This window comes from Watersipora subatra, chromosome 2 (genome assembly GCF_963576615.1).
Source record: "Watersipora subatra chromosome 2, tzWatSuba1.1, whole genome shotgun sequence".
NCBI classification, from domain to species: domain Eukaryota; kingdom Metazoa; phylum Bryozoa; class Gymnolaemata; order Cheilostomatida; family Watersiporidae; genus Watersipora; species Watersipora subatra.
The window spans coordinates 44,026,083-44,038,749 of record NC_088709.1 but is presented as its reverse complement, the minus strand read 5'-3'; the positions used below and the strand labels follow the sequence as shown (position 1 = coordinate 44,038,749).

General features: G+C 36.6%; 1 protein-coding gene across 1 annotated transcript in view; it reads right to left on the bottom strand.

Moving 5' to 3' along the window:
* Positions 1–12,667, bottom strand: part of LOC137386946 (NACHT and WD repeat domain-containing protein 2-like) — a 48,560-nt gene that overhangs the window by 872 nt on the left and 35,021 nt on the right. Inside the window, exons 21-28 of the mRNA XM_068073188.1 lie at positions 12,399–12,660; positions 10,043–10,208; positions 8,884–9,058; positions 6,709–6,856; positions 6,368–6,474; positions 6,100–6,261; positions 2,428–2,572; positions 1,206–1,412 (exon numbers count right to left, since the gene is read on the bottom strand). Of these exons, the coding sequence (XP_067929289.1) occupies positions 1,206–1,412; positions 2,428–2,572; positions 6,100–6,261; positions 6,368–6,474; positions 6,709–6,856; positions 8,884–9,058; positions 10,043–10,208; positions 12,399–12,660 (1,372 nt within the window). The remainder of the gene's footprint in view (positions 1–1,205; positions 1,413–2,427; positions 2,573–6,099; positions 6,262–6,367; positions 6,475–6,708; positions 6,857–8,883; positions 9,059–10,042; positions 10,209–12,398; positions 12,661–12,667) is intronic.

Sequence of the window (12,667 nt, the reverse complement as noted above, 5' to 3'; positions counted from 1 at the left end):
GCAGCTGGTATATGTACTTGTTAACAGAGTATTAACAGTTAGGTATATTTACAAAAGGTCAGGTTTATGTTAGGAAACTGCACCATCAACCGCACAGTTTCTAGTGGTGCTAATGAAGCACACCACTTATCTGATGTGCCACAGATAAGAAGTGAAAATTGTTGTCTCAAAAAATCATTAAAAATGCTGAGATGATACAGAGCCATCCAATTTTTAAAAGACTTCATAATTAAACCATATATTTAAATTCAGAGATCGAAGTACATAATCTATACAAATAAATCTCAGTTTCTGTCTGTCCGTGTGTCCGGTTATAGCAATAAAGTTTTAGGAATGAAAGATCCGCTGCTCACTAGGTTTCCAGTCAGGTCTGCGCACAGTTCTGCAGACAGGCATGGCCATCCAATACACTACACTGTCCAACTGGCTATATCATGGGATAAATTGTGCACATATTTGTTAAACACGCCAATCTTTCATGGCGTCCACTTAAACTTCAGCTAGCATTATTCGTTAAGCCATATAAGAAAAAGCATGTGTGCCCATTTGTAAAACAAAATTTTTAAACTCGCATGGCCAACAAGACTATTGGAATCAGTATAGAGCTGTAGTAGGCAATACAGCTACTACAGCGTGCAGTACACAGACATAAACAAATACCTTCATATAAAAATTAGAATAGTAAATGTTGTATGTTTTAATTAAAAAAAATTTGTGCACAAACCTTTTTATTACTCGTGACATTCCAGGCATTCGCCTACAGTTCTATATATTTTTTCTACATAGTTTTTCTAACTATCTAATATAGTAAGAGTTGTGTCCTTCCATAGGTCCGAAGCCATGGTTGAAGGTTGAAAAAAAAACACCATATGGGATTTGAACCCGGAACAATGAGCTTCACTGCCTTGCACACTAACACCTGCACTAATCATGTTTTAGATTTATTAGGCATATTCATATTCTCTATGCTTTGTTGGCACACTTGATGACCTCACAGCACGCTAGACTGCATGGGTACTAGTTTACATGGAGTATAAAATATATGGTAGCCGTGGTCAAGAGCTACTGCTTTCGACCACGGCTTCTCTCTGAAGGATTAACACGGTAGGTAGACAAGACTGAAGGATTAACAAAGCAGATAGATGCGACTGATGGATTAACAAAGCAGGTAGATAAGACTGACGAATGGAAAATGTAGATGTTACCTGATTTGCCATCGTACATAACATAGTCATGCATGGCGTACTGCAAGTGTTTGCTTATAAGAACCCTATCAGCTGGTACAGTTGGGTCAAGATAGCCGGACATGTGGTGCAGAACTGTTGAGGTCAACAGGTCATAAAGAATCATTCCTTTATCCATTGGATGGCCTATATCTACAGTTCCATCTTCATTATATGGCGGAAGCTTACCTAAATATGATTATATAGACATACCAACAAATGACTTACAGATTGTCTAATACAAGTTATTTTATTAATACAATTGCTACCGAAATCTCTCACGAAAGCCAACTTGAACTGGAAAATGCTAAAAAGGTTTTCAATGAGCAGAGAAAAGAATACATAGGAACAAGAATGTACGATCATGGCTGCATGCCAAAAATTGTCAATAAATTGGACCACACTGTCAGGAAGTTGACATCCTCAAGGCTTCTCTGGAAAAATGAACATGCAAAAAAGTTGGGTTCGAGCTCCAAAGATGCGCTGCAAGTTTTTACAGTCAAACAGTTTTAAATACTAGGCTATTTTAAGTATACATTAAAGCATGGTTATACTGAACACCATTTGATCTAATTCTACTTTTAATTAACGGTATACCCTTGAGTCTGCTGTAGATTCGCTTCTGTAATGTATCAATAGAGAGGTTCATTCGTTCATCCGTTCGTAAAGCATTAACTAAAGAGAGGTTTGTTAAAGCTGCACAAGTAGTATATAATATATAGTCAACCAGATATACAGAGTAAACTTTTTCCATGGTCACCAGAGTATGATATGGTTGGTGTTTATTCACAACCCGGTTGAAAAGCCTATGATAACGAATGACAACACATACTGCATGTACTCACACATAGCATAACAAGCATTATGTCTATAATTATGTTTAAAGTAAATGTGAGAAGTCAAATTCATGAAGTAATATATTAAAAAACAGGTTTGTGTTGTTGCTTAGTAGTGATAGAGATGCGCAACGTAACTTTGACTATAAAAAATTTAATCTAATTTAGCTTGATTATATTTGGTCAATTATGTTTTTTATGCATTATTGACAATTTTCATCAACACGTTATTTTTTATTTTCAATGTTTTGAGAAATTTGGAAGATGCTTGCTGAAAACTCTATTAAGCTTACATCCATATATTTGAGCAAGTTTTATATTGGAGAATTTGTGCGATGCAAGTTTTTTCACTACTGGTAGATTCTCACCCCTCGCATAGATGAGCATGAGCTGATAATTCTTATCTGTCTCTCTCATGTTTATGAAAAAGGTTTTTTCCTCGTTGGTCATGTCAGAACAGTTGACAGCCTTCCTGTCTCTCGCGCTTGATGTGAATATGTCGAAGATGTAAAGCTGTAACATGAATATTGCTACAAGCACAAATACAACTAGATGATGTATAATAAATAAAAATAAAAGCGAGAAAGTTAGTAGATAGAAAAGCCTGAAAACTGCGTTATATAAACAAAGGTGAAAAAGTGCTCTATAATATTCTTAAGTGTTTCCTGAATACTGATGCAGTAGTTACATGTATGTGCATATTGAAACTAAAATAGGTTTTGGCTTTGAGCATTCTATTTTTGGTGAGGGTTAGGAGGATGGGTAAGATAGGTTAAGAGGATGGGTAAGATAGGTTGAGGGAATGGGTAAGATAGGTTGAGGGAATGGGTAAGATAGGTTGAGGGAATGGGTAAGATAGGTTGAGGGAATGGGTAAGATAGATTTAGAGGATCGGTAAGATAGGTATGACAAAATAAAAGAGGAAGGATGCTAATAACTCAATATCTAAGTTGTTATATTTACAGATTATAGCAATGCGCAAGAACTTGTGTAATTTGCCAGGCAATGACTTCTAGAGCAGTGCAAAAACTTATTCTGATAGGTGGTGTCTAAAGACTTGGTAGATACCATTTTATACTAATTTATAAGCTATTAACATTGATATTATCCATGAATGTTCATACATATTTACTCACAACTTCACAACTGCTAGGTCATTTGAATCTAAAAATTTATCCCAAAATAATAACCTTTAACTAGACACCAAGCTATGTAATATCCTAAAGGAACAACACCAGAAAAGCGATGGAAACAGACAAACAGGTTGAAAGACAGAGACATGAACACAATTACAACATCAAGTAACTTACAGATACTGTGGTACGAGGTACAAGAGTGTACTCATGAAACTCAGCCTGTCATATATGAGTATTTGAGGTGAGCATTCGACAGTTTTCTATGACTAAGGAGGATAAAGCATGATATTTAACATAAATACCATAGAGTTAAAATAAACTGATTTATTAGCTAAGAATCATAAAAGAAATAAGCTACCAGACTTTTGGTAAATGACCACTGCTATGGTCCTTTGCTAGTAAACCAATTCGATTTAAAACTGATAATGTACCTTAACCCTGAGGCACTAGGAAACTTTTTTGTTCAGACTCTTAAAGCACAGGATTTAATAACTTAGCCTCAAATAAGCGTCCAACTCGTTAGACATCGCCAACATTACTTGGCAGTATGCAGAGTTGTTCGCTCAATTTCTAATGCTAGTTACAGTAAAAATAAGACAACTCTAAATTTCACACTGTACCCTGTAATGAACAAACATGATCTATATTGCTGCCTATACAGTATTTGCTAAAAAAGCTTTCCGAGTTTTTTATTCCAAGTTTCTATTTACTATTCCAATTTAAAGTTTACTACAATAGTAAAATAGTTTAATAGAATTTCAACAATTTACAATACAACTTTTGCTGAAAGCTTAAAAAAGCTTTCAGCAAATGGTTTGTAAATTGGAATAGTACTCCAACTTCTGCTGCTGTTAACATAATTAAAATATTACAAAATGTAAAAGAATATGAATATAATAAAAACTATGTAAGCCAAGTTAGTTCAAGGTTAAGCTATTCTATCACTATTCCATTTAGCTCTTTACGATTATATACAATGCATTGTTTTAATGCTATAAGCATTTACCAGCAGTATGTTTGAACAGTACATTAGTATAGATTTTTGGGCTATGAAACGAATTAATGGATAACAGCGGATTCTTCAAGGAATAGTTAATCCAACATACAAACGTTTTAACATATAATTCATATCAAATGTACAAACTATGTTTGTAGAAATTTCACTTTATTCAAATATAATGAGTCATCACTTTTCCGTTTGAGATTCTAATCTTATTTCTCAAAAAATAATATAAATCACTAGTAGCTGGAAACTGAGTTGAAGACTGAGAGTTTAGACAATGACGTTATAGCTAGTTAGCTGTGGCGGCGGAAATGCCACGACTCCAATTAATAACATATTACTGAGACATTAACCTTCACCCTCCAAAAACCCATTTCAAAAAGTCGCTAGGGTTACTTAACCACCACAATTCTACTTCTCCATTCTTTACTTTGTTGTTGATTTCCATGTATTGTGAGTTATCCTGTCCTATATGTTTAAAAAGATAACTCCAAAATTATATATAATATAATTGGTAAAATCCGTTTTTTGAATCATAATTAATATTTAAATTATTATTAGAATTTAAACTTCTTTGCTAGTTTAGACTGATATAAAAGTCCTCCAGTAAATATTTATTTTTAGCACTAGTTGTAAGCTTCAAAAAGTGTAAAATGACATTCAGCTCAATGCAAGTTATTCAAATTTTCTGAAAGTAGGCCACCACCGGAAGTGAGGCTTTACATAAAATGATGTTTACACGATTGTCTATACTCTTCTATGTTCTACTCAGACTGGAACTAGTAGCCGGAACTAGTAGCCGGAACTAGTAGCCAGAACTAGTAGCTGGAACTAGTAGCCGGAACTAGTAGCCGGAACTGGTAGCCGGAACTGGTAGCCGGAACCGGTAGCCAAAACCGGTAGCCGGAACCGGTAGCCGGAACCGGTAGCCGGAACTAGTAGCCGGAACCGGTAGCCGGAACTAGTAGCTGGAACTAGTAGCCGGAACTAGTAGCCGGAACTAGTAGCCGGAACTGGTAGCCGGAACCGGTAGCCGGAACCGGTAGCCGGAACTAGTAGCCGAAACTAGTAGCCGAAACTAGTAGCCGGAACTGGTAGCCGAAACTGGTAGCCGGAACTAGTAGCCGGAACTGGTAGCCGGAACTGGTAGCCGGAACTGGTAGCCGGAACTAGTAGCCGAAATTAGTAGTCGGAACTAGTAGCCGGAACTAGTAGCCGGAACTAGTAGCCGGAACTAGTAGCCGGAACTAGTAGCCGGAACTAGTAGCCGAAACTAGTAGCCGGAACTAGTAGCCGAAACTAGTAGCCGGAACTGGTAGCCGGAACTAGTAGCCGGAACTAGTAGCCGGAACTAGTAGCCGGAACTAGTAGCCGCAACCGGTAGCCCGAACTAGTAGCCCGAACTAGTAGCCCGAACTAGTAGCCGGAACTGGTAGCCGGAACTGGTAGCCGGAACTGGTAGCCGAAACTAGTAGCCGGAACTAGTAGCCGGAACTAGTAGCCGGAACTAGTAGCCGGAACTAGTAGCCGGAACCGGTAGCCGGAACTAGTAGCCCGAACTAATAGCCCGAACTAGTAGCCGGAACTAGTAGCTGGAACATTTTTGTCAAATCATAGAAAAGAGTGTTTTTGGATAAAGGCTAGATCAAATGAGAATATTACAATAGTTCTCTTGTTCAAGTCGGGTTTTAACCGCGATCAAGTTTTGTTGCTTTTGAACTTGAAACATCCTGGCGGTCAGATCACCTCAAGCATCAAAGACAATTGCAAATGACAGAACAATACTAGTACCTTCGGATGAAATCGACTACATTTCCATGTTAGTTAATCTTTAAGCAGGTAGAAAGAGTAATACGCTGGATTAGATTAAAATATGACTGCGACATAGATTAAACTCTTACCTGAACATTGTCAACCCGCTGCTCAGTGAGCAATCCAGAGAACTTAGTCTTAATGCACGGCTGAACCAGGCAGACCATCCAATTTTTCTCACTATAAACCAATGGTTCACCTATGATATCTCCATCAGGTAGAGTGACTTTATGCTCCCCTACATCTTTTCCCTAAAATTCATAAAAAGAGAATTTGAATTATCAATCAGAGGCTAAGATATTTATTATTACCTGTAGGATACTTAACACTATTTGATATAATTGGAGATGAGCATACCTGAAGCTGATAGCAGAGGGCTACAAAGAACTTGTTGCTAGGGTCGGCAGGCGTGTAGTCTACACAGGATAAGGCAACTACCACACTGTCATCTGTGCTGAATGTAACTACATATAACACAGTGAAACATGCTTGGGGAAAGGCTCAAAGCTGTGTGATACAATGCTTGCTAAGTAGAGAACAATCGTAACATGATAATAAAATAGAGTTATATTTCACTTGGATAGTTAACAATATCTTCAAGGAGAAGTTTTTGTAAAACAAAAATCTACATAAACTAATCACATGTACCGTAATATTAAATGGCCATTTTGTAGCTTTTTGATACCAAGAGTGTGTACCTGAGTAGCAGTTGACAAAGAAGTGGGTAACTCTACAGGCTGAGGAGCTCCACACGTAGTTGGACCTAAGTCTACACCAATCTATGGTTCCTTCGATATCATTTGCACAGCTTGTCACCACAAACTGACCGCAAGGAGAAATCTGAACCTGCAATGGTTTCCATCATCCTAAAAATTGGGCCTCAGTCGTACTGTAATCGCTGAGAATGCTGACCATTCTTGAATAAAAAAGCACTAATTCAAACCACTAGAATGAGAAGCCAACTTCTAAAAAACTTAATGGTACAGAGACGTGCGAAAAACGAAGAGTCTAATAAGTTAAAGTTGTATTCTCTAACCCTAAAAACTTTAACGCCCATGTTTTCCTATTCACAAACAATGATATCTATCCATAACTATAGCATGTGCGCCTCAGAGTGGAGAACAGATAATTGCCAATAATCTTTACTATAATAAGAGCCATGTCAGTCTGCCCAAAGCCATGGGAGAAAAAAGATTGCATTGCACCAAATCTCAACCCATTCATTCAGCTTAGCAGCCAGGTACGCTTCTATCTGCACTTCTCAACCACCATGCCATGTTTCGAAATACTTGTGCAGATACTTATAACATTTGAAAATTTTTCATTGTGCACGGGACCGCCAGGGTACTAGTCTGTACGTCCATCTGTCCATTTGTCCAAAATCATGGTTACAGGTCAAGAAAAAGGACTGCATCAAACAGGTTTCAAACTCAAAACAGGGCAATAGTTTTCCCACGACCAAACGAGCGGAGTGAATGTTTGAGAGCTTTTATGATAAATGCATGTGCACACAACTTACGAAAATTATTCATCAACAATTTCGCAAACCCTTGTATCGAAATCTCATCAACAAATTTAACCAATTTTTTGCAGAGTCATTTAAGTATAATAGCGATACAAAACACATAATTATAAACCTATTTATATATATTACCAAGTCTTTGAAAAGTGTAAACAGTATCTTAAAACTTATCCATCTGATCGGATTATACATAAATAGACAGATTAATTCGGCCAAAAATCGCCACAAAATGCTTGAAAAGCTTGGTTTAATAATAGTTAAAATCGGCCTACGTTACGCCAATAAAGCCGTGCGACAGATAGTAGAACTATTTAGCAGTGCGCATTTCACAAGAAAAACGTGCTCATTTCACCAGTCTATGGCATTGTTTACTTGCTAAGGTTTCTAATATTTTTGTTAGATTTAATTATAAGAATAATTAATCGAGTTTATCCGAAGGGTTCTGTAATAAACGTAAACCGTTTGAGGCGTAGACCGATTTACAGGTACGAAATTGTGGTACACAGTTTATCAGCCTATGTTTTTGTCCAATTACCGAAGGTTTCATTAAATTATTTAAAATGTTAGCCAAAATTCTTTACAACCTATGTACAAGCTAGGGCAAAACTACAATGCCCCTTTATGACGAGAACATTTTTTTATTTTGCTCCAGTTTGCAGAAAACTTCCAGACGCGTGAATGCTCATACTTGCTTTCTATTAAAGATCGCTATCAAAACTATTCTACATTCAACACAACCAACTTTCAAACTGCGTATAGTACACAGTAGCTTGCCATTTTACTTCTAATTTTGCATTTCAGAGTTATAATAAACATATTTTCTTATTGTTGTTAAATTACATACAGTACAGTAGGTTAGGCCTACAGCTTTAATTAATATTTATTTTATTGCTGTAAAACAGGTTTGAGATAGTAGTAGATTAGGTGTGATATTTTTGTGTGATTAAGTGTGAGTTATTGTTGTAAAACATACTTTTTGACAACTACTTTTTCAACAACCAGCACTGCCATTTCTTTTTTCCATTGTCACTTATTCCATTATCAGGTCGCGGGCTGCATGACAGGGGAATTTCTAGTTATAAAGTCTTATAAGGAGTTACCCCAACACTGCTGAAAATTAAAATGAACTCAAGTCAACAATTGTACTTTAAACCGATAGGTTTTTGGCAGTTGTAAACTTTTTATCGATTGTTTTTATGTTTCCAAACAGAGTTAGTATTGTACTAGCAAAGGTTATAGCTCTGGATACAATCTGAAACCCGAAACTGTCTGACGAGTCTGTTAGAGCCATATATTCTAACTGTGTGCACAACCCGGCTAAACATTGTAAGAGGCACATAGAGTTACTAACACTGAGTGGTTGTGATCCAGCAGAGAATGAATCATACAACTTGTGAATGACGTGTCCAGTGTTACAGTCAACCAGCTGAGCCTCAGGGTAATTCTTGTTGCACACAGCCATCCTTGCTCCATCTCGACTCAAAGAAAATGAAGTTACTTCTCCGGGATAGTAATTGTTTTGACGTCTAAATTAGCAAGGAGTTGAACATGATTAGTGTTCTAGCTACCATTTGAAGATTAGTGACCTAGATACTAGAGACTAGTTACCTAGATATTACTTGGGTAGTAGTGCCCTAGTTACTAGGGCATTCGTGACCTAATTATTACATGGGAATTAGTGATCCAGTTATTACTTAGAGACTACTGACCTAGATACTACATTGAGACTAGTGACGTAGTTACTATTTGTGGATTAGTGACATAGTTCCCACTAAAAGTGTAGTGACCTAGTTTCTACTTTAAGATTCTAGGCTACATATAAATAACTCAGTAAAGATCTTTCGCTAAACTGGCACAACAAAATATGACATTTGGGTCCTTTTTAATTCCTTTGATACGTAAAGAGTCTGTGTATAGAATAGGCCTATGCATTAGGTGTTTGTATTTAAATCTCATACTATTGTCAAGGTAGAAAACTTATAGTAGTTTTCCGACTATAAGGCCTCGCTAAGGGTCGATATGCGTATTACCTATTCTAAGAGGCACCCTAAACATTTTTATCTTAATAAACCCACCCTAAAAATATTTATCAAAAATGTTTACGAGAAAGCAGAGATAACTGATTGCTTACACATATCTGACATGTTTAATGGTGGCTAAGTATGTTTTTTGAATTATTTTCAGACAGTTTTTAAATCAGAAATTAAGTACTAGTTGAAAGCATCATAAAGAAGATAACTCCAAGAGGGCTCAATGGTTGCTCAGCCCCAGTAAATGATAGATATGCTTTATACGCACCATCAAGATGACAAAAAATACCTTTTAATTTTACCTGTGATAAAAAGATACCTTATTATGACAAAAAAAATCTAAAAAACTGCCCTACTGTTGGTCAAAATAAAGCAGCCTAAACTACAGCAGCAATGTTAATTGCTTTAAAATGAATTTAAATGCACAGGTTTGTAAGAACAAATAAAAAGAAAACAGACTAAACATAAAAGGCCACTTACTTTTTGCTAGAAGCAGCAAAATCCAAATCCCATACATGTATGAGACCATTTTCTAGCACAGAGACTGCTTTGTTGAGTTTGGGACAAGTCAGACAACTCCAAATATCACATGGGTATGGTACCTTCGCTTGGCATATTTCCGCTCCAGTTTTAGCATCAAACACACCTGAAGAATATTAGATGCTTGTTAGTTTCATCTGAAAGTCGAACAGCACAACTATGACACCTGACGACACCTGCCAGTTGACGACACCTGCTAGATGATGGAATCAAATTGCTAGTAGCACTCCACAGCCAGTAATATTGACTCTGACACTTGTCAGCATATGACGCCTTGAGCTTGACATTGATTGTTGAATATTGGCCACTAAAGACACTTAGCAAGCAGCTGGTGTCAACCGAAGTTCAGCAATACAAACAGTAATTTGAGAGAAAATGCAAATATTCGTGGAAATAGCTAAGCATCAGTCAAGATGCAGCATTGAATTAAAGCAAGTTTTACTTTGCAACGCTTGATGCAATTTTTTTTTACAAACCTTAACGTTGTAACTAATAGTTCTTATTAGGATCCCTTTTTCTTTTTTTTGAGCTTTTATCTGTAAAAATTAACTTGCAAGTCTCAATTTAGAAAGAATTTGGTTTAAAACAAAATTATTGCAAATAAAGTAATGGAAAAACATTCTTATTAAATGAAATTCTAACCAATAAAGTTTAAATATTGATTTACAAATATTAAAAAGGTTTATAATTTCTATTTTATTGTCTTGAAGTACCACAGCTGTTTAGGCATTTGAGACAGCAATAATGTTCTTATATAATATGCACTTAATAACTACCAACTAAATATAACCATCTCTCCTGCTGGTAGTTTGATAAAACTTTCATATTAATAATTTATCTCCAAGAGAAGTACAAACATAACACACAAATATTTCGCAATTGTCTACTACTCAGAAACCATAAGAGATGCCTACTGACTTTCTTTCACATTGGAAGAAATGTCATGATAATCATTCTTGTTTGATATGAATAAACCTGAAACTTGAAAATGTTTTTATTGATTTTCTTATCGCTTTGTACTTACATGGAATATAATGTTTTTTTTATTCGGCACACAAAGTATTCTCTCTGCAACGTTTATTAAGAATATGTAACACTTCAAAAATTTGTGTGAAATATAGCATGGAAGCTACCAGATCTCAGAGAATAAAGAGCTATAATTAGTTGTGCATGTGGCTGGTGAAATATATGGTGCTTCCGTTACAAACGTAGTCAAGTAACTTGTAGGATTTTAAATGTAAATGTAGACCTATGTATATTTTAGTTGCAAGAAGATCCGGTTGCTGCCTGTGTAGACAAATTGTAACAGATTTGTAAGAATAGCTCTGCATCACTTTGAAGTTGTCTTTCCATGCTATACAATATGATGATTAGGTCATCCATAGCTTGTCTTGACAAACTGTTGTTTTTGCGGAGTTGTTCCCCCGTCGAGCGGGTGAGCAACACAACAGCTTGTCACAAGACGTACTGCACCTGATGCATCAGCTGCACTGAAAGGGAGTTGTTCTCTTCCGTCTATGTGGCTTAGCTGCGATGTTATGGCGGTCGCTCCATTGGTAATCATGCCGGAGTTCGCGCAAAAATTTATGAAGAAAAAATAAGATTACAAGGTTTAGCCAAAGGCCAGTCTTTGTTGTAAACGTTAGTAAAATTTAAGAATAAAATAAATTGAAAATAAAATCTATAAGAACAAAGAAAACTGACTAATACAAAAATAGAAATAAAACTGACTGAGCGCACAAATAACGACATGTTTAGTCGCTGTTGTTACTTAAGTTGTCAAGTTCTACTAAAGTTTACCGCAGAGGCTGGTTGCAGGTTAAACGTTATAATCTTATTTTTTCTACATAAATTTTTGCGCGAAAACCGTTATGATTACCAATGGAGCGACCGCCATAACATCGCAGCCAAGCTGCATAGACGGAAGAGAACAACTTCCTTTCAGTGCAGCTGATGCATCAGGTGCAGTACGTCTTGTGACAAGCTGTTGTGTTGCTCGCCCGCTCGACGGGAGAACAACTCCGCAAAAACAACAGTTTGTCAAGACAGGCTAGGTCATCCACAAAGCTCTTTGAACTAAAACAACTATAAATTACTTTGAAGATGTCTTCCACTTTTATACAAGACAATGACAAGGCTATCTAAAATACATGGTGCACACAAATCTTATTAACGCTTTTTGCGCTTTTAAAAAAGTACAGTAGTTCAGGTTACATTTGAACTTATTTAACTTCTGTCCTTCTACAAAGAATTTATGCGTTTACAAATAAAAAAAGGCTGAACCTTTTACACTTACCAATAATCCTCTCCCGCGCTGCCACAACTTTGCTGCCATCAAAGTTAAAGTCAGCAGCGACAATATCATGAGCTGATGACTGATAGGAGAGCGAAGTGATGGAGCATAAGGTGGCTGTGTTAGGCAGAGAAACAAGTCTTACATAGCTCTTAGAGTGTAAGAGCAGGGTTGACTTGTCCGGTGACAGCCGAATATCCATAAGTGAAGGTTCCTGTACTATCACGGTACAAACTGATGTCTTCCTGATTCGGTCAACTGAAAACTGCAGA